We start from the raw sequence: 23923 nt of genomic DNA, 5'->3' as shown, positions 1-23923 counted from the left end.
ATATTGCCGGTGTAGCTGAGGGCGTGCTGTTGTTGCTGAAGCTATAAAGAATATTATACCTCTGATCCTGACGAGAGCACATGGCCATGAGGACCAGTAGCCCTGGATGGCTAAACCTGGGCACAGAAGGGAGAGGGAGGGGCAGCTAAGCGGAGGAAGGATGGATCTTTCCACGCAGAGGACTAGAAACCTGATTAGGCTGCAGGGAGCCTGCACAAGGGACACCAGAAGCAGCGGTGGGTTTCTCCATTGGAAAAGGCATGGATAACTCTTCTGAGGGGCAAAATTCCCCATTCTGCTCAGAAAGGGGTCTTTTCTCTGCTCAGAAAGCAAATTTGGGGAGGGGGGGCTGACTTCTGGTGGGAAAAAACGAGGGTGATCCTGGGCTGGCGAGAAGGAAGAAAGGACTGGAGTCAAAGAGGTGCGGGGTCTGCTTGGAGAGGGAGGGCATCGCTTACCTGCTGGGACCAGGCGTCCTGGGTGCGGAGCCCCGCGGAGGCAGCGCCGGGCGCGGAGACAGCCATGCTAGCCAGGCGGAGCAGCCGCGGGAGCGGCCGGCCAGCCCCCTCTCCTCCTCCCCGCCCCTCTCCTTCTCTGGTCCCGCCCCAAGCCGCGCAACCTCCGCGCCCCCTTGGAGAAAAGGAGGGGAAACCAGGCGACGAGCGGGGAGTGGAGAGAAAGGGGGAAAGCAGAAAGTTAGTCTGGTTTGATGATGCTGTTGATGAAGATGAGGATGATGATGGAAGGGGAAAAAGGACCGTGAATTTTAAAAGGTCAGAAGTAGTGAAATGGGGGAAAAGAGGGTTTTTAGACAAACCAAAGAGCAAATCGAAAGGGAAAAAGACCCTCGATAAAAGTGGGAAGAAACGGCAAGGAAATTTCTCTGCAGATCAAAAGCAGGAGCAGCCCCAGGCTGTGATCGCCGTGGGTTGGACTAGATGACCCTTGGAACCCTTTGCAGCACTATGGGTCTACGATCTCTAAGCCTCACCTGGAGTACTGTGTCCAGTTCTGGGCACCACAGCTCAAGAAGGACACGGACAAACTGGAACGTGTCCAGAGGAGGGCAAGCAAAATGGTCAAAGGCCTGGAAACGAGGCCTTATGAGGAACGGCTAAGGGAGCTGGGCATGTTTAGCCTGAAGAAGAGGAGGTTAAGGGGTGATATGATAGCCATGTTCAAATATATAAAAGGATGTCACATAGAGGAGGGAGAAAGGTTGTTTTCTGCTGCTCCAGAGAAGCGGACACGGAGCAATGGATCCAAACTACAAGAAAGAAGATTCCACCTAAACATTAGGAAGAACTTCCTGACAGTAAGAGCTGTTCGACAGTGGAATTTGCTGCCAAGGAGTGTGGTGGAGTCTCCTTCTTTGGAGGTCTTTAAGCAGAGGCTTGACAACCATATGTCAGGAGTGCTCTGATGGTGTTTCCTGCTTGGCAGGGGGTTGGACTCGATGACCCTTGTGGTCTCTTCCAACTCTAGGATTCTAAGCTTCCATGCGGACCCGGCGCCAGGGGTAAAGCCATCCATTCGCCTGGGGAGGACTCTTATTTTGCTGCTCTCCAGAATTTATTGTGCATCCACAGCACCCCCAGCTACCTACCTGTTTTTCACAATCCTCCAGAATACGGTAATACGAGAAACCAGCCGCTACAATTCCCTGAATTTAAACTGCAGTCTCTTCTACTAATGATTCAGTATCTCCATCTGCTGGTTGCCGCGCAATGTTCTCCAATGCAGTTATGCTACTGCTCTAAATGGATCATGGCCTCGTCTTTTCCCTGTCATCTCTGCGACAAGTAATATTTATAAATATAGACCACTTGAGGTTTTTATTTTATTTTATTAACCAGGATTAATCATATCCTCTGAACATTGCGCTGATTAGGCAAATGTCGTAAGGAGGCAAAGGTTGATTAAATCTACTGGTAATGCTAGCTTAGGGATGGTGGGAGTTGTAGTTCCAAAAACAGCTGGAGACCCAAGTTTGGGAAACCCTTGTCTAAACCTACTGCTGGGGGGGGGGACTTATTCACATGGCATGGAATGAATTTCTGGAATCTGAATTAACTGGGGTAGTTGGTTGATTTTAGAATCTGGACTGAAGAGTCTTGTAATGTGCACCACTTATTTCAAAACGTAGTAAGCTAGCCTTGTTGCATTTGTGAGTGGGACTGATTCTGCCAAATTGGTGTGTGGGGAGGGAAGCGCAGAGACCTCAGCCCCCAAGTTTTGCCCTGACAAAATGTGGCAATATAATCACAGGCACCATATGGCTTTAATGTTAAATTTGCATCCCACTTGACTATATAATAATATGTCCAAGACAAATTAGGCAGTTTCATGGTGGGTAGGACTTCAGGTGGCTAAACCTCCCGGTTAAATTCATGGGGAGGCAACCTAAGGCCCAGGGGGCTGGATGCGGCCCAATCGCCTTCCTAGATCCAGCCTGCAAACAGTCTGGGAATCGGCATTTTTTACATGAGTAGAATGTGTCCTTTTATTTAAAATGCATCTCTGTGTTAGTTGTGGGGCATAGGAATTTGTTCATTTTTTTTTCTTTCCAAAATATTGTCCGGCCCCCCACAAGGTTTGAGGGACAATGGACCGGCCCCCTGCTGAAAAAGTTTGCTGACCACTGAAATCCAACCGCGGACAACTGCAGTGTACCTCGATACACTGCTGGGTACAAAAGTGGAAGGCAGTTGAGCATCCTCTGTTCATGAGTCTGCTGGACACATCTGCTGGACCACGGCAGGAATCTGGATGCTGGACCAGATGGGCCTGTGGCCTAAGGATGCAGCTGGGCTCTGAATAAGCTCCTCCCTTAAGGGGTTGCGAGACAAAAATGTTCTGTAACATGCCAGTGAATGAATGACTTGCGCAACAAAATTGTCAAGAGTGGGGAGGGTGGGAAGAGCACAAAAAAGGAGATTTGTGAGTACACCAATCCTAGCCCAGGCTCAAAGAAAGCTAAGAGAACACACTGGGTCTTTTTAGGCAGGCGCCTCTGCTTAACTGTTTCTTAAGAATTAAAGGAAAATATTGATTTGGGATTTTTCCCCCTTTTCAAAACCCAATAAAAACAAGTTAAAACAAAAAAAAAGCACCAGTCCCAGCTATATGAGACCTGCCCCTATAGTCCTGCTCTTTGCTTCCTATTATTGCAAGTGTGTTTTTTGAAAATCAAAAATATTTATAATTGCAAGGATGTACCGAAGGGAAATTTTTCCTAATACCGTATTTTCCGGCCTATAAGACAACTGGGCATATAAGACGACCAACTTTTCCTGTTAAAATACAGAGTTTGGGATATAATCACCGTATAAGACTACCTCCGCCTGCAGCCAACTAGAGGCAGCCCCCCAACCTAAAGCCCGCCAAGCGCCACCAGGGGGCAGAGCGCACACCCCTCCACTGCCTCTGCCATCGCAGCAGCAGCCCAAGGCGAGGCGAGCGAGCCCCGGTCAGCCGTCCAGCAAAGTGGCGGGCTGTGCTCACCAGCTGGTAGTTCTGGCAGTTGTGGGGATGCCCAGCTTCTCGGAGCCCCGGCCAAAGCCGCGCACCACCTCACCGTGGGAAGGGGAGGCTGCCACGGTTGCTGCTGCTTCAGGAGGCGGCCAGGGATGGAGGGGGGGGGACGGCTCTTACCATCCTTCTGCCCGTTGCCATTCCAAGCCAGCCGCCACCGCCGCCACCTGCCATACCCGTTGTATAAGACGGCCCCCGACTTTGGAGATGATTTTCCGGGGTTCAAAAGTCGCCTTATACGCCCGAACATACGGTACTTGTTATTTCAGAACATCACAAATAAAATCCAGGCTTTGCAAACTTAAAAGGAACTCAATGAAAGGGCAGCAGAGAGAGATGTGCCAAGCTGGATTCACCGCTCTCTCATCAAAACAGGCACCTGTGACTCCGCTTGAGTAAGCAAGTCTTTTGTGTCTTCTTGAAATGAGCCAGTGTCTTGTCCTTCAGTGGAAAATGAACACTAAAAAGGAGAAGCCCTGCTGCTTTGGCCCAGTCACTTGGGGCAGAGGGACAATTTCAGGCTGTCAATCAAATCTGTTACTTTCCCCGCAGACTCATTACCCTTCTTGAGCACCTTTGAACCAGGAAGAGCCAGCAGTCGACACAAGTCTTTGTCTGTTTGGACAAGCATCCCTCCAGTTCAGTCTCCTGAAACAGGAGCAGCTATCCTTTCCTAGCCCAAGGGCTGTTTTCTTGTCAAAAGTATTTAATTTTTAAAGAAAAGCACAGCTCCCAAGCAGGCTTCAAGCACAACAACCAGGGCCAGCTCAAGACATTTTGGCACCTGAGGCAAGCCACAAAACGCCTTCAAGCAGCGCGCCACAGCCGTTGCTGCCACTGGCAGCGGTGGCAGCGGGCAATGCATTCCTTGGGAGGCCAGATCTGCTGCCCGTGTGGATCCTGCTGCCTCAGGCGGCTGCCTCACCTTGCCTAATGGGTGGGCCGGCCCTGACAGCAACTCTCCCTTCATTCTGCTTCCAGCAGTACAGCCATCATGGCTAGTAGACGCGGACAGCTAAAAGGACAGATTTCTTCAAACTGTGCACAGCTGGCCTGTGGAACTCTCTCCCACAGGAGGCAGTGATGGCCAGTTACATCCTTAAGGAGGGGCAATCAAAAGGAATTGGGCAAGTGAGGCAGTTCAGCTTCCTGCTCACACCCAATCCTCCCCACTGAGAGTGAGGTGGACACTTATTGTTTATGCGTGGGGATCTGGTATTGGGCAAAGATTTCAGTGTCACCAAAAACACACACAAGTTTCTAGATGGTACGGATCGGCTCTGAAGCTTGGTGAAACTGAAAAGGACTGGAGATCAGAGCTCTCGAGTCAGGTCTCCAGACATCAGTAGGGTGATGTCCGAAGGTTCCCCTGCTACAGAGGGACAAGCTAGGGACAGCACATGGGAGATTCCCCAACCAGAAGTCCCCGGTTTTTTTTTAAAGCAGCTGCAAATGTGCATGCTTGATTTGGATTAGGCTGCAGCACAGCAAAGGGGAGAGGGTCTAACCTTTTGCCTCGCTCTCTCACGGCCCCAATCCAAACTGCCAACCCCATTGTTGTTGGTTTTAATAAAGGGAAGAACACGAACTCCAATCTCAGCATTCCCACCTCAGGCAGTTTGTTCTCAAACACATAAAAGTTTATTTAAAACAAAAAAAGGAGGAAAATCAATCATATTGAAGTGCCAACTTCCACAATCAGTTCTCACAAATCTCAAACTACTCTGAGCAAGAGTTCAGATTGAATGAGAGCTCCATTTTCTTTGGCTCAGCACAGAGGGCAACGCTAATCTTGTTGACAAAAGCAGCAAGAAATGGAGGGAAAATAATAACCCGACTGTGAATTTTCCGCCCAATAACCTTTATTAGCAAATTAAGTACCCATGTAATTCCCCTCCAAAAAACATTTTTGCAAATACTGGTCAGTAAAGAGACGAATGCCATTTTTGCCTCCCCATCTCAAATGCATGTTTTGCTTTAGCCAAACCTGGGCTCCCAAAAACACACACACACAAATGATTCCACCCCCTGCTTGCTCGGATGGTTGAATTCCTCAGCGCAAATCACACAAAAACAAGGAGGGTGGCCATCTTCTTCCATTGCCCGCCAGAACACCAAGCACCATTCTGAGGGCGGCCATTTTGAGCTCAGCACACTGACTGCAGCCCGCCATGAATATTTGGCAACTCTCCCCACCCAATGACTCAATAAGCCTTCTCTTTTGGTTGTGGGCCAGTTGGCACGGTCCACAAAGTTACAGGCCTGGTGGGGCCAGGATTAGCTGCACCTTGAGAATTCAAGCAATGACAACAGGTTGCCTCATGTTCCAAGTGCAGCCATTTTGAAAACCCCACCAGTGAAGAAGGAGCTGCGCCAAGTCCTGAGGGCGGCCATCTTGGAAACACGACTGGCATGGACGACACCTGTGAGGAGAAGCTTTTTCCTTAGAGGAGGAGAAAAGGGAAAGGAAAGATTATTTATTTATTTTTTGCCTTTTGAAACAAAAGATTAACGGATCTTCTACCTGCAATGCTCTCAACAGCGCTGGGAACGATGGCAGTCTCCGTACTGTTCTGCGTGGCACATAAGGGATGCCTTTCGTTCAAAATAAAAGTTTAAAAAGGGTGTGCATGTGTGTATGTGGGAAGCTTCTCTAGGAGGGGAATTCGTTAAAAGAGAGTGGGGCATTTTTGCTTGCATGAAGGAGCACCAGATTGGGACCTCGACCCACTTAAGATTCCACAGAGCGCGCCATTTCTAGCATGTCAAAGTTCCTCCTTCTCCTCCTTGGTCTTCTTCTGGAAGGAAGCAAGGATGTTCAAGCGCTTCTGGAGTTCCTCCTTCTTGCCCTCGCTCATTTTGTTCTCCTCAATGAGCTTGCTGATCCGGGAGACTTCGCTGGCGGCAAACTGGTCTCCCTGGGCGAGGATTTTGCTCATGATCTTGACGTATTGCTCCGAGGACTTCTGCTCCATCTCCTTCGCCCTGGCCTGGAGCTTCCGTCCTTCTTCCAGGAGGGCTTGGCGCTCCAGCTCTTTCGTGGCGCCCACAAATTTGCTGGCCAAGGTGTCGAACTCCTTCAGGCACCCCGGCATCCCCATGTAGATTCCCCGGCTCTTCAGCCAGCGCTGCAGGGAGCTGGCTTTGACCTGCCCAGGGTAAGGCAAAGGGTTCTCCAGGTCGCCATCTTGGAACAGGTAAAAAACCGGGTAAGCGTCTTTATCAAGCTTGTACTTCTCCCCCAGTTCCATGTTCAGCTTGTCACCATAATCTGCAAAGAGAAGACCGATAATAAAACAGTAGGACTTGAAAATGGGGCTATGGCTGCCTAAGGCTATGGCTGCGACCCTACAATGCCCAATGGGAAACCCAAAAACTCATGCAACATGTTCCCAGACAGCTGGGCCACCGCCAGTATAGTCCACGATCAAGATTGTTAAGTGTTGTTGTTCAGCAACACCTGGAGAGCTGCGGTTTAACCACCCTGGTTTCAGTGAATAAACACATACTAGTCTTTCTCACTGAAACCTGTGGGTTTTTAAAGTGTCTAAATCTGGACTGGATCGTTTTTCATTTTGAAATGTTCTAGACTCGGGACAGAGGAGCTGAATCCTTACCCACACAGAAGTAAGAGCCACTTAATAATAATAATAATAATAATAATTTATTTATACCCCACCCATCTGGCCGAGTTTCCCCAGCCACTCTGGGTGGCTTCCAATTGAGTGTTAGAAACAATACAGCATTAAATATTAAAAACTTCCCTAAACAGGGCTGCCTTCAGATGTCTTTTAAAGATAAGATGGCTACTTATTTCCTTCACATCTGTAGGGAGGGCGTTCCACAGGGCGGGTGCCACTACCGAGAAGGCCCTCTGCCTGGTTCCCTGTGACCTCATTTCTCGCAGTGAGGCAACCGCCAGAAGGCCATCGGCACTGGACCTCAGTGTCCGGGCTGAACGATGGGGGTGGAGATGCTCCTTCAGGTGTACAGGACCGAGGCCGTTTAGGCCTAACTTAACTTAATGGGGATCTCTATTCTGGGGAAGCACCATGTTATTATTACAATTAATTCCTTAATCGCCTTCTAAACCACTGTCTCAGGGCAATTCACACGTAAGATAATTAAAAACAGATAAAACCACACACACAAAACCAAATACGTTTAATAAAATGCTAAAATCCTGACCAGTGAACACATGGTAAAGACCCATCTAGCCAGTAGGGAAAGCCTGCCCCTTGTGGAGGGGAGAATCCCATATCAGAACCCCCCCTGCTTGCAATGGGAGATCACTGCTCACTTGCGTTAAACCAGGGATTCCCTTGGGCCGGTAGAGGCTTCTCCCATTTCCATAGCAAAACGGAAGGGGGTTGTGTGTGTGCTTAGGAGACACCTATTTACAAAAATATTATAGGTTGTATGAATGTTAAGAATCTGCATGATTTGGAAATTCTAGCTCCTGCAACTAGACTGGGAAAACAGAAGATTAAGTTATAAGTAAGAAAAAGCTGAAACTTAAGGTTATTCTATCTTTTACTTTAAGGTATAAATAATTGATAAAAAGTACTTTAAATCTAGAAGTATAATATTTGAAAGATATAAATAAGGCACGAAACAAGGTAATAATTTGCTGATATGTTTATTGTAAAGAACGCAGGGTGAGGGAGATGTGGGGAAGTCCAGTTAGTAATGTAAAAATGTCTTTGAAAGTTGGACTGCTTTTTTTTTCTCTTTCTTCTGCTTTTTTCGTTTGTGTTCTTTTCTTTTAAGTCTTTTTATATTTCTGATTTTGTAATTGAAAATGTAATAAAATTCTTTTTTTTTTAAAAAAAGGAGACACCTGTGCGGGGCTGGCAAACAGCAATTGTCACGCAACATGCCTTGCATATTCCCAGGCAAAGTGATGATGCAGAAGGAGCGTGCACAGACACACACCAGTAATAATAATAATAATAATAATAATAATAATAATAATAATAATTTATTTATACCCCGCCCTCCCCAGCCAAGACCTGGCTCAGGGCGGCTAACAACCAATAATAAGATACAACATTAAAACAATTAGGGAGCAATCTCCTCACAGGAGGAGAAAGGAAAAAGAAAGAGGGGGAGGGAATCAAACTGATTCTAAGCCCAAAGGCCAGGTGGAACAACTCTGTCTTACAGGCCCTGCGGAAAGAAATCAGATCCCACAGGGCCCTGGTCTCAAGAGACAGAGCATTCCAGTGTTGAGAAGGCCCTGGCTCTGGTTGAGGCTAATCTAACTTCCTTAGGGCCTGGGACCTCTAGAGTGTTGCTATATATGGACCTTAAGGTCCTCCGTGGGGCATACCGGGAGAGGCGGTCCTGTAGGTACGAGGGTCCTAGGCCGTGAAGGTGCTTCCTCAAAATACCCCATACCTCATACCTGAACACACTGCAAGCCTTGCAACCTCTCTCTCTCTCCCCATCCCCACTCCTTTTAAACAAACACACACAGAGGGTTTCCTGCGATTCATTGGTGCAGTCAACACAAATAATTTTGCAAAAAGCAAAACGCAACCAGCAACTTGCAAACCGGCAGGAGACACAACAAATCCTATGGAACGTGTTGTACCTCCACTGTCAGCTGCATCATGCACCTGACTACCGGCTGCTGAGAACTGCAGGTGCTCGAATCCTGCTTGTGGGTTTCCCATCGAGGCATCTAGCTGGCCACTGCGAGAACAGGATGCTGAGCTAGATAGGCCTTCAGCCTGATCCAGCAGCAAACTTCTTACAGTGCTACATTTTCCCCCTCTCTGACAAGGAGCAGATAAATGGAATGAGAGTGCCCACTGTTTTTGCAAGCTGCTTTCACCTCCCTGCAACCAAGTCCCCTCTTTCTCTATGGGTCCAAGCTCCTCCACCCCATCACAAAAAAATCAGGTTTAGAAATAATGAAGTACCGTATTTTCTGCTCCATAAGACGCACCTTTTCCCTCCTAAAAAGTAAGGGGAAATGTGTGTGTGTCTTATGGAGCGAATGCAGGCGGGAGGCAGGTGGGAAAAGCCCCCAAGAGCCGCACACACGCTCCACGTGGCTCTCGGGGGTTTTCCCCGAGGAGGGAGAAGGGCAGCCTGTCACTGACCAAGTAAATTTCGTTGTCCCTGAGAGGGGGCAATGACAATAAAGATATTATTATTAAATTATTATTATTATTATTAAAAGCCCGCAAGAGCTGTGCTCCCTTTAAAGAGCGCGCGGCTCTTGCTGGCTTTTGCGGGAGGTGGGGAAATTCCCCCACCTCGTAGAAAAGACCGCAAGAGCCGTGTGCTCTTTAAAGAGCCATGCCTAGCATGTGTGTGGCTCTTGGGGGCTTTCCCCCCGTCCGTCCCTTCTCCCTCCTCGGGGAAAAGCCCCCAAAAGCTGCACACACGCTCCACGGCTCTTGCGGGCTTTTCCCCGAGGAGGGAGAAAGGCTCTTGCTGGCTTTTGCGGGAGGTGGGGGAATTCTCCGACCTCGTAGAAATGCCCGCAAGAGCTGTGCTCCCTTTAAAGAGCGCACGGCTCTCGCTGGCTTTTGTGGGAGGTGGGGGAAGGGACAGAGGGCAGCCCCTCAGTCCCTTCCCCTACCTCCCACAAAAGCCCCCAAGAGCTAAGCTCCCTTTCACGAGCCGCGCGGAGCTGCCCTTCTCCCTCCTGGGGGAAAGCCTGCAAGCGCCGCACAAATGCTCCACCACGCAGCTCATGAAAGGGAGTGCCAAGCAGAGCCTGGGATTCATACAGGCTCTACTCAGCACTCCCTTAAAAAATATATTTTTTCCTGCATTCCCCCCTCTTAAAACTAGGTGCGTCTTATGGTCAGGTGCGTCTTATGGAGCAAAAAATACGTTGAGCACTGTGTTTCTGGCTGTGTGTACCACCTTTTCTCACTCCACCCATATAACATAAAAATCAGTAACGACTAGCTCTCTCACACATGGTTCCCCTGCTCCTCAAATCAAAATTTACATGGAATTTGCATGGGAGTGGGGAACTTAGGAGAAAAATCCTCCTGCAGACTGGGCAATGGCAGGGGGAAAGAGGAAATTAAAGCCATGCCTGTCTCTTCTACCTCTCTCTAAGCATCTTCAACACAAATTCTTCCCCTGCCCCCTGAAAAACAAAAATTTCAATATCATAGTCAGATAGTGAGTTTACTCCCCATTTCTTAATAATCCACAAGACCATCTCTCTCCCTCTCTCTCCCACACACACAATATTCAGCAACGTCAACCAGTTAATACAATTAAAGCTAAACTCAGTATGTTGCATCAGCCAGGAGGAAAAGATGTTTGCAAAGATTCAGGAGGAACGGCATCATTCTGATCAGCTTATCCTAAGCAAAAAGCCCTGCCTCCTTTATTGATGTTTGCACAGTGTTAAGAGATACAACAGTTAATCTGGCATCCGTTTTTAAAAAAGAAGAGAAGTAAAAGATAAATTTATAGACCTCATAATCTGTGCACAAGTCCGCCATAAGCATCTCACCTGATATCCCCACCTCGGCCACCAACAAGTCGTCACTGGATTCTGAGCTTTCGGCCACCTTTTTGAACTCATCCTGCTTTTCTCCATAAGGATACTGGGTGTCAAATTTCACCAGCACAAACTTGTGCTTCGGGATCACCTAAAAGGAGAACACCACAAAAGCTCTGAATGTGCGGTGTCTGGAAGCGATCTGGTTTCCAAAGTCACCTGCAAAACACCTGAGGCATTCTGACTACTGAACATCTAACCTGAGGCTGTCATTGGTCACTCAACCTTTACAGCTGGGATAAGGAACCTGTCCCCACCCTGTCTGTCTCCCTCAATAGTGACTGGGCAGTAAGTCCCATCATCCTTGACCATTGGTCATTGATGGGGAGTGGGAATGGTCCTTTGGAATTCAGCATGCGCTTAAAAAGAGAGAGGCACTGTGTGGCTCCGTCTCAAACACCAGTGCTGACCCCCAACTCTAGCTAAGTTCCTAGACATCCAGAAATAATTTAGTCAATTGACTCTAGATCTTAAAATATCTTTTTTTAAAAAGCCATACTTAATTGAAATTCATAGAAAAAAACCCAATCCTAAATAAACAAAACAACAACAAAAAACACAATATTGTGTAAGTAATCTTATATAAATTTACAAATACAAATTAATTCAGTCTTAAAATATCTTCAGCTAATAGGATTCTGTGTTATCATCGAAAACAGTTAAAAGCAGCTGTTTAAAACATTCGGAATTTCAAAATTGACGATAAGCCAAAAACAGATTAAAACATGTCAGCATTCTACATTGGTGGGTGTGTTTGCCTAAACAATAACAATAATTTTATTATTATTATTATTATTATTATTATTATTATTATTATTATTATTAGAGGAGTTTGGATTTGATATCCCGCCTTTCACTCCCTTTAAGGAGTCTCAAAGCGGCTAACATTCTCCTTTCCCTTCCTCCCCCACAACAAACACTCTGTGGGGTGAGTGGGGCTGAGAGACTTCAGAGAAGTGTGACTGGCCCAAGCTCACCCACCAGCTGCATGTGGAGGAGCGGGGAAGCGAACCCGGTTCACCAGATTACGAGACTACCGCTCTTAACCACTACACCACACTGGCTCTCTCTTATACCCCGCCCATCTGGCCGGGTTTCCCCAGCTACTCTGGGCAGCTCCCAACAGAATATTAAAAATACAATAAAACATCAAATGTTAAAAACTTCCTTAAACAGGGCTGCCTTCAGATGTCTTTTAAAGATAAGATGGCTACTTATTTTCTTGACATGATGGGAGGGCGTTCCACAGGGCGGGCGCCACTACCGAGAAGGCCCTCTGCCTGGTTCCCTGTAACCTCGCTTCTCGCAGGGAGGGAACTGCCAGAAGGCCCTCGGAGCTGGACCTCAGTGTCCAGGCAGAACGATGGGGGTGGAGACTCTCCTTCAGGTTTCCAGCAGGCACCAAAAAGAGGACAGTGAAGGCACACGTCAACAGGCAGCGGTTTTAGGGTGCTGACTATCATACTAAAAGACTGATTTCTTACAAATGCAGATACAGTGGTGCCCCGCAAGACGAATGCCTCGCAAGACGAAAAACCCGCTAGACGAAAGGGTTTTCCATTTTTCGAGGCGCTTTGCAAGACGAATTTCCCTATGGGCTTGCTTCACAAGATGAAAACGTCTTGCGAGTCTTGCGATTTTTTTCGCTTTTTTCTCCCTTTTTCTAAGCCGCTAAGCCGCTAATAGCCGCTAAGCCGCTAATAGCGCTAAGCCGCTAAGAGGGTTGCTTCGCAAGACGAAAAAACCGCTAGACGAAGAGACTCGCGGAACGGATTCTTTTCGTCTTGCGAGGCACCACTGTACAGGTATTATGCGGCACCTGTGTCAATTCCGTATACCAAAGTAGTTGAGTGGGCATTTATGCTGTAAGGCAATCTCACAGGTAAACTGGTCCCCAGTTGCTACTGGCTTTATATACTAATAGCATATATGCCATATTTCCAGTAATGCACTGAGCCATGCCATTAGTCCACCTCGCCAGCGTTGCCTACACAGACTGGCAGCAGTTCTCCAGGGCCTCAGGCCAGAGTGCTGCCCGCCTGAAACCCCTTTTATAACTGAAGAGGCCAAGGAGCTTTTTGCATGCAAGGCAGCTGCCCCACCGCTGAGCATGGCCCTTCTACCCGCCAAGCATCTCACTTAAAAAGCTATTCTAAGGCGCAATCCTCATGTGGATCTGCAGAGCTGAGCTCATTTTACAGAAGGGTAAAACAGGCTATTCTCCAGGGATAGTCCCATTTAACAAAAAAAGGGCAAAGGGAAATATGATGCTTGTTCTTGGTTATTAAAAATTTAATAAAATTTAGTAATTTAAATATTTTTTAAATGCACGGAGGTGGGGTTTCTTGCTGCACCCCATTTATCGGACAGAACTGCTGTAGGGCACAAATGTGCAGGATGTGACTTGTCTGGAGTTGCACAGTTCCCAGGCTTTGGGCGGAGACTCTCTAGTTCCCACGCCTCTGAGGCAGCCTTGCTTAATTTTGACTTAGCAAGGTAATAAGTGCAAAATGCCTGGACTTTGCTGCAGAAATGCTTCATGTTAACAGTAGGCTAATAAAGTTTGAGCGGCTATGACTACACACAAACTACTCTCGAAATGCAGCTAGCAAGATAGGAATCCTAAATTATTTTCCAAAAATTATTCAGTTGTTGCACCCTGGAGTTTCCATTCAATTCCTCAGCATAATAAGCTCTTCAAGTTGGTTGAAATTCAAGTCCCCTACCCAAACTATGATGTACATATAATCTAACATATATGATCTAGCAGGGGTGCACAGATGCTATGCTCATGGGATCTGCTTTGTTTTTAACTAGACTCCCAGGAGATCCATTGAGTAGAGGTGGGAGCAAAAGATCTTTCATTCAGAATTATGAGCCCGGGGAATTTATTTTGAGTGGCAGAACTGAATGGACCTCACAGTCCTTCCACACACAAAAATCCATTTCTGATTACCTCCCCACCCCTTACTTCTTTTCGGAAATGTAATTTAGGGCAGGGAGGGATGGTAGCTCAGTTGGTCAGAATGTGGTCTGATAAGGTTGCAGGTTTGATCCCCGCATGGGACAGATGTATATTCCTGGGTTCCTTCTACAATTATATGATTTGACGATTAGACAAATTAATGAAAGAGAGGACTAAATTAAAACATTGTCCAGTAGCACCTTAGAGACCAACTAAGTTTAAGACAGAGCTATTCCGCCTAGCTTTCAATTTGAACTTAGCCTGATCTTTTATTCCCCTTCCTTCCCTCCCCCTCCCCTTTTTATGAAGATTACCCGCTCTGGGATCCCACAGCTAATTCTCCCCTGGTCTCCTCGCTGGCCCAAATAGGACTAATTTAGCCAGCTAGGCCTGGTGTTCATCTAATGTTTATTGGATGGATTTCCCCCCTAAATTGATTTCTGAATTCTGAATTTATTGTTATTCACGTTTTATACTGTATTTTATGGTTTTTGTTGTTGTATCAATTAAGTGTTTTAAATTTGTTGTTAGCTGCCCTGAGCCCAGTTTTCTGAACTGGGAAGGGTGGGGTATAAGTAAAAAAAAAATATTTATTTATATGTTTGTTCTGGGTATAAGCTTTCATGTGCATGCACACTTCTTCAAATACCTGAATGGAAGAAAGGGCTACTGATGGCTTCTACTAGCCAATTGGCTATGCTCTGGGCTCCACAATTGGAGAAGCAATGCTTCTGACAACCAGCTTCTAGAAACTGCAGGAAGGAAGCATGTTCTTGTGGCCAGAAGCTCCTTGCTGGTTTCTCACAGACACCTGGTTGGCCACTGCGAGAACAGGATGGGTCTTTGTATGTTCTTAACGTTTTGCTGGAAGAAGAGGTTTACTGCTGGCTTATTATATATTAAAGGTAAAGGGACCCCTGACCATTAAGTCCAGCCGTGACCGACTCTGGGGTTGCGGCGCTCATCTCGCTTTATTGGCCGAGGGAGCCGGCGTACAGCTTCCGGGTCATGCGGTCAGCATGACTAAGCCGCTTCTGGCGAACCAGAGCAGTGCACGGAAACTCCGTTTACCTTCCCACCGGAGAGTATTTATCTACTTGCACTTTGATGTGCTTTTGAACTGCTAGGTTGGCAGGAGCAGGGACTGAGCAACGGGAGCTCACCCCATTGCGGGTATTCAAACCACCGACCTTCTGATCAGCAAGTCCTAGGTTCTGTGGTTTAACCCACAGCGCCACCCGCGTCCCTATATATTATATACTATAATATGCGTCCCGTGCATTATATATTACAGGAAAATAAATTCTCCATATCAAGAGGAAGTACACCTCTGAGGCTAGGAATATACAATGCGGAGGGTGTGTGTTGTGTGTGTATATTCAAAAGGAGTCACTGGGACTCTTAATTTGTCTTGAACCCATTTTCCACCCACCATTCCAGGACTGATCCTTCCATACTCCTGCTTGGAAATGAGCTCTCTGCATATTCTCAGGGGTACTCTCACTTCATTTTGCTCAGGGGAGAAATCCTTGGTGCAGATTCAGGAATCGGGCACAAATTGTGCCCCTCCTCACCCTGGAAAGCAAAGCAAGTTTGCATTGCCCTTGGCATCCACTTGGACAACCATGATTGGTGACAGTTCTGAAGCCGCCTCCCTCGACTGGGTGGAGCAAGGAGACAATTTTTGCAATTAAACTGCAGGTTGCATATCAGAAACTAAGGGCAGAGAAAGAAGTGGGAGTGAAACGCCCCACTTGCAATACTTGTGGAGTTACACAGGAGTAAATTCCGTTGAGAAAAGTGGAGGTTACTTCTAAGAAAACAGGCACAAGAACTCCTTCAGGTTCCCCAACAAAAACACAGGATACTAATGGAATATCAATAGTAACAGTGGTATAAAGGCTCTATTTTTAATCTAACCCAATCCATTGAATCAATATTGCAATCTACTGCTATCAACATGCATGATTCTGTATGATCGGATAACATAATTTAAGGCAGCGGGGCTAAAATAATTCAGGGTGAGGTTTATGTTGTGTTCAGAGGCCTTTTGTGTCCTGAAAATGTGATGGCAAGCTAGTGTGTGCAAAAAGCAGGCCTAAGACCTGGGTTCAAATCTTCCATAGAGCCCTGAAGCTCACTGGGTGACCTTGGGCCAGTCTCTCACTCTCTGCCTAACCCACCTCACAGGGTTGCTGTGGGGATAAAAGGGGGAGGAGAACTATCCATGCCCCCTTGAGGGTACCCTGGATGAAAAGTGGGATCTAAAAGCAATAATAATAATAATAAAACCTATCGCAAATACTGTATGCGCGGGGATCCTCGTTAGTATGGCTGCACCTAGCTTGTATCCAGGTCGCCTTTGTCCTCTCTAACACCCCCTCCCCTTCTTTCCTGCTTCATGCCAAGGGGCGCGCCCCCTCCCAACCATAATCCAGTTGGAATATGCCCTCTGCCACCCACTAATATGGGGAGGGGGCGTGTTGCGCAGCTGACCCCTTTCCAGGCGCGCCATCCCAAGCAGAGAGCAGGCGCGATGGGCAAATCGCTTTACCCAAGAAGCAAACCGGGCGCGCAACGCCGGACTTTTGCAAATGCAATTTGCAAATTTTGGGCATGATTGGAGAGAGGTGCCCCTAGGTCCGCCGGGAGGAGGGAAGAATCGGAGCAGAAGGTTCACCCCCCCTCTTTCCTCCTCCCCCCCAAAAATGCAATGCAAGTGTCCTTTCCAGCATCATCCCTCCCCTTAAGAAAACGAAATAAAAGGCAATTTGCTCTACCTTGTAGAAGGTGATGGCGTCGAGGGGCAAGGCGCCCTTGGTGTGCAAAGCGCAGCTGCTCTCCAGGGCCAAGCAGAGCAGCAGCGACAGGAGCAGCAGGGCGCTCCGCCGAGGGATCCCCATAGCCATGGCGACCCGGTGCATTTCTGGGCGAATGTGGAAGCTTCTACAGGGAGGGAGGGGCTTTGCTGGGCATGGCCACGTGACCAAAGGCTGGATTCCCTCCCAGGCACTTCAAAGGGCCGCCTCATTTAAGGGGGGGGGCGTGGCGTGCATGCGTGCGGGATTCCATTTTTTGGGGCGGGGGTGTTGCAGAGAAGGGAAGCGGGTGGCGCTGTGGGTTAAACCACAGAGCCTAGGACTTGTTCGAATCCCCCTGACGGGGTGAGCTCCCGTTGCTCGGTCCCTGCTCCTGCCAACCTAGCAGTTCAAAAGCACGTCCAAGTGCAAGTAGATAAATAGGTACCACTCTGGCGGGAAGGTAAACGGCGTTTCCGTGCGCTGCTCTGGTGCGCCAGAAGCTGCTTAGTCATGCTGGCCTCATGACCCGGAAGCTGTACACTGGCTCCCTCGGCCAATAAAGCGAGATGAGCGCCTCAACCTCCGAGTCGGTCATGACTGGACTTAATGGTCAGGGATCCCTTTACCTTTACTATGTTGCAGAGAGGCACGGCTTTCCTTCGCCCCAGGATCCAGCCCCGGCGCCCCATGTTGCTTTGCTCATGGCTTCTCTCCTGTCTCCTGTTTTGCAGCAAGGAAGGCCCACGTTTGCAACGCAAGGTTCAAGCAGCATGTGCAGAGTGCATGTAGTTGTTTAGTCGTGTCTAACTCTTCGTGATCCCCTGGACCAGAGCACGCCAGGCACTCCTGTCTTCCACTGCCTCCCGCAGTTTGGTCAAACTCATGCTGGTAGCTTCGAGAACACTGTCCAACCATCTCGTCCTCTGTCGTCCCATTCTCCTTGTGCCCTCCATCTTTCCCAATATCAGGGTCTTTTCCAGGGAGTCTTCTCTTCTCATGAGGTGGTCAAAGTATTGGAGCCTCAGCTTCACCATCTGTCCTTCCAGTGAGCACTCAGGGCTGATTTCCTTAAGAATGGATGCATTTGATCTTCTTGCAGTCCATGGGCCTCTCAAGAGTCTCCTCCAGCACCTTAATTCAAAAGCATCAATTCTTCGGCCATCAGCCTTCTTGATGGTCCAGCTCTCACTTCCATACATCACTACTGGGGAAACCATAGCTTTAACTATATGGACCTTTGTTGGCAAGGTGATGTCTCTACTTTTTAAGATACTGTCTAGGTTTGTCATTACTTTTCTCCCAAGAAGCAGGCGTCTTTTAATTTTGTGGCTGCTGTCACTATCTGCAGTGATCATGGAGCCCAAGAAAGTAAAATCTCTCACTGCCTCCATTTCTTCCCCTTCTATTTGCCAGGAGGTGATGGGACCAGTGGCCATGATCTTTGTTTTTTTGATGTTGAGCTTCAGACCATATTTTGCGCTCTCCTCTTTCACCCTCATTAAAAGGTTCTTTAATTCCTCCTCACTATTTCACACAGAGTGCATAGCTGTCAGCTTTTCCCTTTTCTTGCGAGGAATCCTATTTGGAATCAGGGAATTCCCCTTTAAAAAAGGGAAACGTTGACAGCTATGGCAGAGTGCCTTTCCCCACTCTCTTGGGGGCTCCCAAAAAATTCAAAGGAAAAAGAAACTGGGTGTACATTTCCAAAATATAAGATACAAAACAAAAACCTACATACAGCAACAAGTATTTTGTGTTGTGGCGGCTCCTATGATGTAAGTAATGGGCCCCCAATCATTTTAAGTTAGAGCTTAATAATTATTTCACTATTAATATACTTATTCTTAATTGTATTTCAGTTCCACAATTATGTTGATAAAATACATATTTTTTTACGTGCAAAAGGCTTTAGATACCTAGTAGGTCCATAAATGACATATAGCATATATTCAACACAAAAAACAGCGACAATTTGTTGTTGACAAAGAACAGCTGGACATCTAAAGGGCCCCATTACCTTCAGTTGCTTAGGGCCTCATCATCATCATCATCAACAACAACAACAACAGCAACAATTTATTTATACCCCACCCATCTGTCTGGGTTTACCCAGCCACTTTGGGCAGCTTCCAACAAAACACTAAAATACAATAACCTATTAAACATTAAAAGCTTCCCTAAACAGGGCTGCCTTCAGATGTCTTCTAAAAGTTTGGTAGTTATTTTTCTCTTTGACATCTGGTGGGAGGGCATTCCACAGGGCGGGTGCCACTACCGAGAAGGCCCTCTGCCTGGTTCCTTGTAACTTGTCTTCTCGCAGTGAGGGAACCGCCAGAAGGTCCTCGGAGCTGGACCTCAATGTCTAAACCTAAATCCAGCCCTGATCCCAGACCCCGGTGGTGCAGCTAGGCACCCAAGGCAGAAAAAAGGCCGGGAGCATCCCTTGTTTGCAGGAGAACAGAGAAAGCTGCTCTGCTTACCATTTGAAAATTGGCAGGAAGGCGAGGAGAGGCAAAGAAAAAAGGCTTTGGGCAAGCTGTTGCCAATCTCACGCTCTGCAGGTGGGGAATGGGCAGGGAGTCAATAAATGTGATCCTGCCTTATCCCTGGCCACCCAAATCCAGTTTGAATTAAAAACAACAGTGCTCCCCCCAAATATCTATGATTTAGAAAATCTATAGGGGGAAAGAATGCTGAAGGTGAATTGTCTTTTACTAACAAAGCCCTTGGTCGAGTGGGTGCAAACTGATTCCAAGTGAAGCTGAAGGGAAAATCACACTATTTCCTAAGCAACTCTTCCCTATGAGACCGCAGCACGTTACAATTTAAAATTAAATTAAAACCACAGTGCCACCCGCGTCCCTCTACAATTTAAAATATAATATGGGAAACAAAGGTAAATAAAGAGTATAGTGCTCCTTTGAGAGGAAGGGTGGGATATAAATTTAATAAGTAATAATTTTCTCTGAAACTTTCTGCGCCAAATCTGCCTCTTTTGTAGCTAACCATTAAAAAAAACAGGGCTGGGAGTCTAAAAATCCTTCATACTTTTGCAAAGTAATAATAATCCCACACCCTTAAAGAAAAAGGCAGAAAAAACTTGTTTATAAAGAAACTGACCTTTATATATATATTTTTATATATATAAATTATAAATCCATCCAGTTTAAAGCAGATTGCTAGCAGTTTTGTCACTTAAAATTCTGTCAGCTGCTTAAGTGTTTTACAGACCTTCAAAAGTCATAAATTACAGAGAACAAGTCAAGGAATAAAAAGTTCCAAGCTATCTTGCATATAACAGAAATCCCCTTTATAGATCAAAGTAAGAGACAAACCCTCCTCCATGATTCAACATAACAATTGCAAAATATAAATGCAATTTTAAACAAGTTAAAAATTACTAAAAATATACACACACCCTCCAGCTAAATGGGCAATACAGGTGGCTGATGTAGTTTTCTTGAGAGAGAGGAACGTAACTGGATTACAACAATGAAATATTTTAACTTTAGAAATTGGTTGCTGGAAGCAGCTGCAGAACCATTTTGGCTCATGATCCCAGCACTGCATAAAAGTAGTCTGTAGCTCTCTTTTTATACATGTTTAAGTTCATGAAAATAAAATAAAACAACAGTGGTACATTATTTCACAAATTCAGAAAGGGAGGTTTGTGTGTATGTATGTGTGTTGCTATAGAAGGTACGAAAACATTTGGTTTATTAAGAACTTGAGTTTTGTTGACAACGATCAGTTTCTCCAGAAACTTACAATTTAACTTTTCTGCCAAATTCTCTCCCTGTAGTGGACCCAAGTGATTATTGTGCTGGAATCTGATGCTGCCCCTGATACATATGTAGTTGTCAGAGAAAACCCCCAAACAAACTCCTATGTAATGGAGCATTTTGATCATAAGGAGTGGAGAGCAGGGCATGTATTTCCTCGGTTGGATCCTGAGAGCTTTGCAAACTGCTGCTTCAGAAATAAATTCAAACGTGTAGAATTTTCCATTTCTTTTAAAGGGCAATGCTGCTACTCACATGGACACGCCCATCCGCCCCACCTGGATTTCAGGAGAAATTGGTTCCAGGCCCAACACAGAAGGAAGATGTTGCCACAAAGCAGCACCACAACAGGCAAGTTACACAAGAGCACAATTGTCTTAACCGAAGGCATTCACAACTTGGCAAACAGAATTCACCACCCGTACCATTTTGAGATACTTCTTGGTTATCCCCGTTGCCTAACATAGTTCTGTCCCCTGCTTTTGTTCTGTATGGAGAAAGGTGGGGCGGGGGACTTAAAAGGTTTATTTTTGCTTATGTCTTTAGTGACCTCTAGCACTGCCAACAAGAGGAAACACCTGGAATCAAGGTGTCTGATGCAGGTGGACTAGGAGCTGCCAGTGAAATGTCTCTGGAACCTTATTTGATTCTTGCTATAACTGGGTTGTTGTTTTTTTAAAAGCCTCACTTCCAAAAGCAAACACAGAAGGCCTTCATTCTCCAATAGATCTTACTGGCAAATCTAGACTTCAGTATGCCACTAAATTGCATGTGTAGCCGGAGTGAAGAACAGTTCCAGATTAAAATAAATAAAGACTGATTTCTTGTGTGGTGTCTAAGAATCATGCTGGGGTTTCTGGACAGAAAACATATCTATGTGAGAATTGTTCCTGGAAGAAGCAGGTACTTCTGGGAATGTGAAGATGGCCACGGAAAATCTACTGGTCCCCCTCAGCTGTGCGAAATGGTGATTAAGCAGGCTGAAGTGGCTAGAATGTACTAACACATCAACACAACTGGCGAAATAAAAGCCGTGCGGATCATTCCTAAAAGTACACCTGAAAATTTTACGGTCAAGGTCTTCAGATCCCTCCTAATTAATAGCAGAAATAGGCTAATCACAAAAGTTCACAGGGCCTAGAATTCTGCACAAGGAATCCGTAGTGGACTGGCCACGAGAGAAACGGCTCACCCACTTGTTTCTAGGGGAAATGATGTGCCATCCCCAAGACTACCAGCTCTTTCAAAAATTTAATGCTTGTTATCGTTTTTCCTTTAGCCAGGTATCTGCCAAAGGCTGAAGTCTTTGTTGCCAAAAAAATAACCTATTTTCAGTACCCATTGATTCTGAAACAGCTATAATTTGGTAGGAAAAAAGTTTAATGGTAGAGGCAACTCCCAGTTTAGGCGCGTCTGAATGATGCATGATGGTGCCCAAGCGCACATCGCTGAACCCGTAACTAGCCCCAAAATGTCATAAAGATGCCATGACAAGGGGCTGGATGGGCTGGGCTTATGGAACGGTACCCCCAAACAAAACAAGGACTGCCTGTACCATGTAACATGATGAACAAAGTAACAAGGAGTGGGAGGAGGGATATTCAAGGTGGTGCCTGGATAATCAAGCCTGCTACACTTGCTTGTATTTGGTTGCAAAGGAAGATCAACATACTTTATCGAAAGCCATTTCTTTTGGCCAGATGATGATTTCCATGCATTTAATAAAACACTCCATAATCCAAGAGGAACCTATACAAATGTTCACCAAAAGCTGTTTCAGATATGATGAAAGGTTTGGAATGGTGAGAATGAACAGGATTTGAAATTGATTTTCTAGAGTCTCATCCAAAATTTATCTAATGCACATTCCCTAACGATGCCCAGGATCAATCTTAAGAGATTTACGAATAACAGGAAGCACAACTCAGACCATGCATCCTGCTCTTCACCACATAAACTTGCTTGAAATACAGCCGTAAACCTAAGATGAAGCATCCAAGGGCACAGACACCACCTCAGCAATTCATCTTTTACACAAAGGAAGATAGGTGTGTTGAGTTTATGCGACAGATTACATATACACACCTTTAGCCGTTCCATTTGCACTGAGCTGCAGCCAAAGTTGAGTTTTCAATCAAGTTTATATATTTCTTTTGTCATTATTTCACCTTGGAACAAACTTAAGCAGATACCAACTTTTTCTGATTTTGTTGTTTTCCCTTGAAGGATTGGAAAGCAAGACACACAAGGGCACACTCAGGCAGTGCCTTCAGTTGTTAGTTTGGTGGTGTGAATAAAAATAACTGTTCTGGAGTGGGGGGGTGGGCGAGAAAGTCACCTGTCCTGGGCCAATTAGTTCACCAAGCAGTCATACAACTGTTCTCAAGGGGGGGCAGGCGGTGTTGGACAGGGGAGAAAGAAGAACACCAAGAAGTTACCCAGTGGACCACTGGGCTCTCTGAACTTCTGCTTTTCTAAGCCAAGAAACTTGCACACAAAACTATAAATGCTGCATTGTGTGATGGAAAAAATACAAACTCCTTTGAAATATGCTTTACACTGGATTTCTATTGCTGCTTCTAAAGACTTCAAGCCCCCAGAGAGCTTCTGGAGAATGCCCCCCTCTCCCCACAAAGGGAAGTGAAACAGGCTAGGGGTTTTTGCCTCTGTTACAATATGCTTATGAACATGTATAAAAAAGTGGTCTAACCCTGACGGACAAGGGTCCCTGCTTCTGGTTTTTATGTACAATAATTTAATCAGCTTGAATATATCTTTTTAATACATAAAAAAAAACTATTTTTACGATCAAAAGTCCTTCATGCATTTTTGAGGAAGTTCCAGATTTTAAACGTTGAAGGGATGGTGGCAGATGCTGTTTCTTGTCTGTTGTCGGCATTTCAATCTTGACCCTTGGCACCCAGGACACACTTCCTTAAACCTTTAGAGTTTTGATGGTATCAAGTCTCTTTTTCAGCAGTTCTCCCATTTCCTGTATCGCATGTTGGTAACTGTTCTGGACTTTCCTCAGCACAGTCTTTGTAAACTTCTTTTCTTCCTGGGAAGAAACATTTTTTACACAGATAAATAAATCATCTGTGTGTGGTGTTATGTAAACAATTTATATACCACTTAACTACAATGGTTGAAGTGGTTTGCGAAGATACAATACGAAAATGAAAATCAGTTAAAACTATTGAATCAAACTACACCTAAAACACCTGCTGGAATAAAAAATTCTTCAGTAAGCACAGGAAGTTCAATAGGGAAAGAACCTATCTGACCTCAACTGGAAGGGAGT

At 46.1% G+C, this 23923-nt stretch overlaps 3 protein-coding genes across 3 annotated transcripts in view; all 3 read right to left on the bottom strand.

Annotated features, from left to right (window-relative positions):
- TMEM116 (transmembrane protein 116) overlaps positions 1–563 on the bottom strand; it is a 39853-nt gene extending 39290 nt beyond the window's left edge. The window contains exon 1 of the mRNA XM_081871233.1: positions 459–563. Within this exon, the coding sequence (XP_081727359.1) occupies positions 459–524 (66 nt within the window). The 5' untranslated portion in view covers positions 525–563. The remainder of the gene's footprint in view (positions 1–458) is intronic.
- A 4811-nt stretch (positions 564–5374) lies between these two features.
- On the bottom strand, positions 5375–16997 carry ERP29 (endoplasmic reticulum protein 29). The gene is made up of 3 exons (XM_081871350.1): positions 16820–16997; positions 11027–11165; positions 5375–6805 (listed from the first exon to the last, which is right to left on the bottom strand). The coding sequence occupies exons 1-3, from the start codon at positions 16961–16963 to the stop codon at positions 6300–6302; spliced, it is 789 nt and encodes a 262-aa protein (XP_081727476.1). The 5' UTR covers positions 16964–16997; the 3' UTR covers positions 5375–6299.
- Positions 16998–21286: 4289 nt separating this feature from the next.
- Positions 21287–23923, bottom strand: part of NAA25 (N-alpha-acetyltransferase 25, NatB auxiliary subunit) — a 36786-nt gene continuing 34149 nt past the window's right edge. Inside the window, exon 24 of the mRNA XM_081870887.1 lies at positions 21287–23680. Coding sequence (XP_081727013.1) covers positions 23558–23680 — 123 coding nt within the window. The 3' untranslated portion in view covers positions 21287–23557. The remainder of the gene's footprint in view (positions 23681–23923) is intronic.

Source organism: Podarcis erhardii (assembly GCF_964252035.2).
Source record: "Podarcis erhardii genome assembly, chromosome: 7".
Taxonomy (NCBI): Eukaryota; Metazoa; Chordata; class Lepidosauria; order Squamata; family Lacertidae; genus Podarcis; species Podarcis erhardii.
This window is presented reverse-complemented; position numbering and strand designations above follow the sequence as displayed.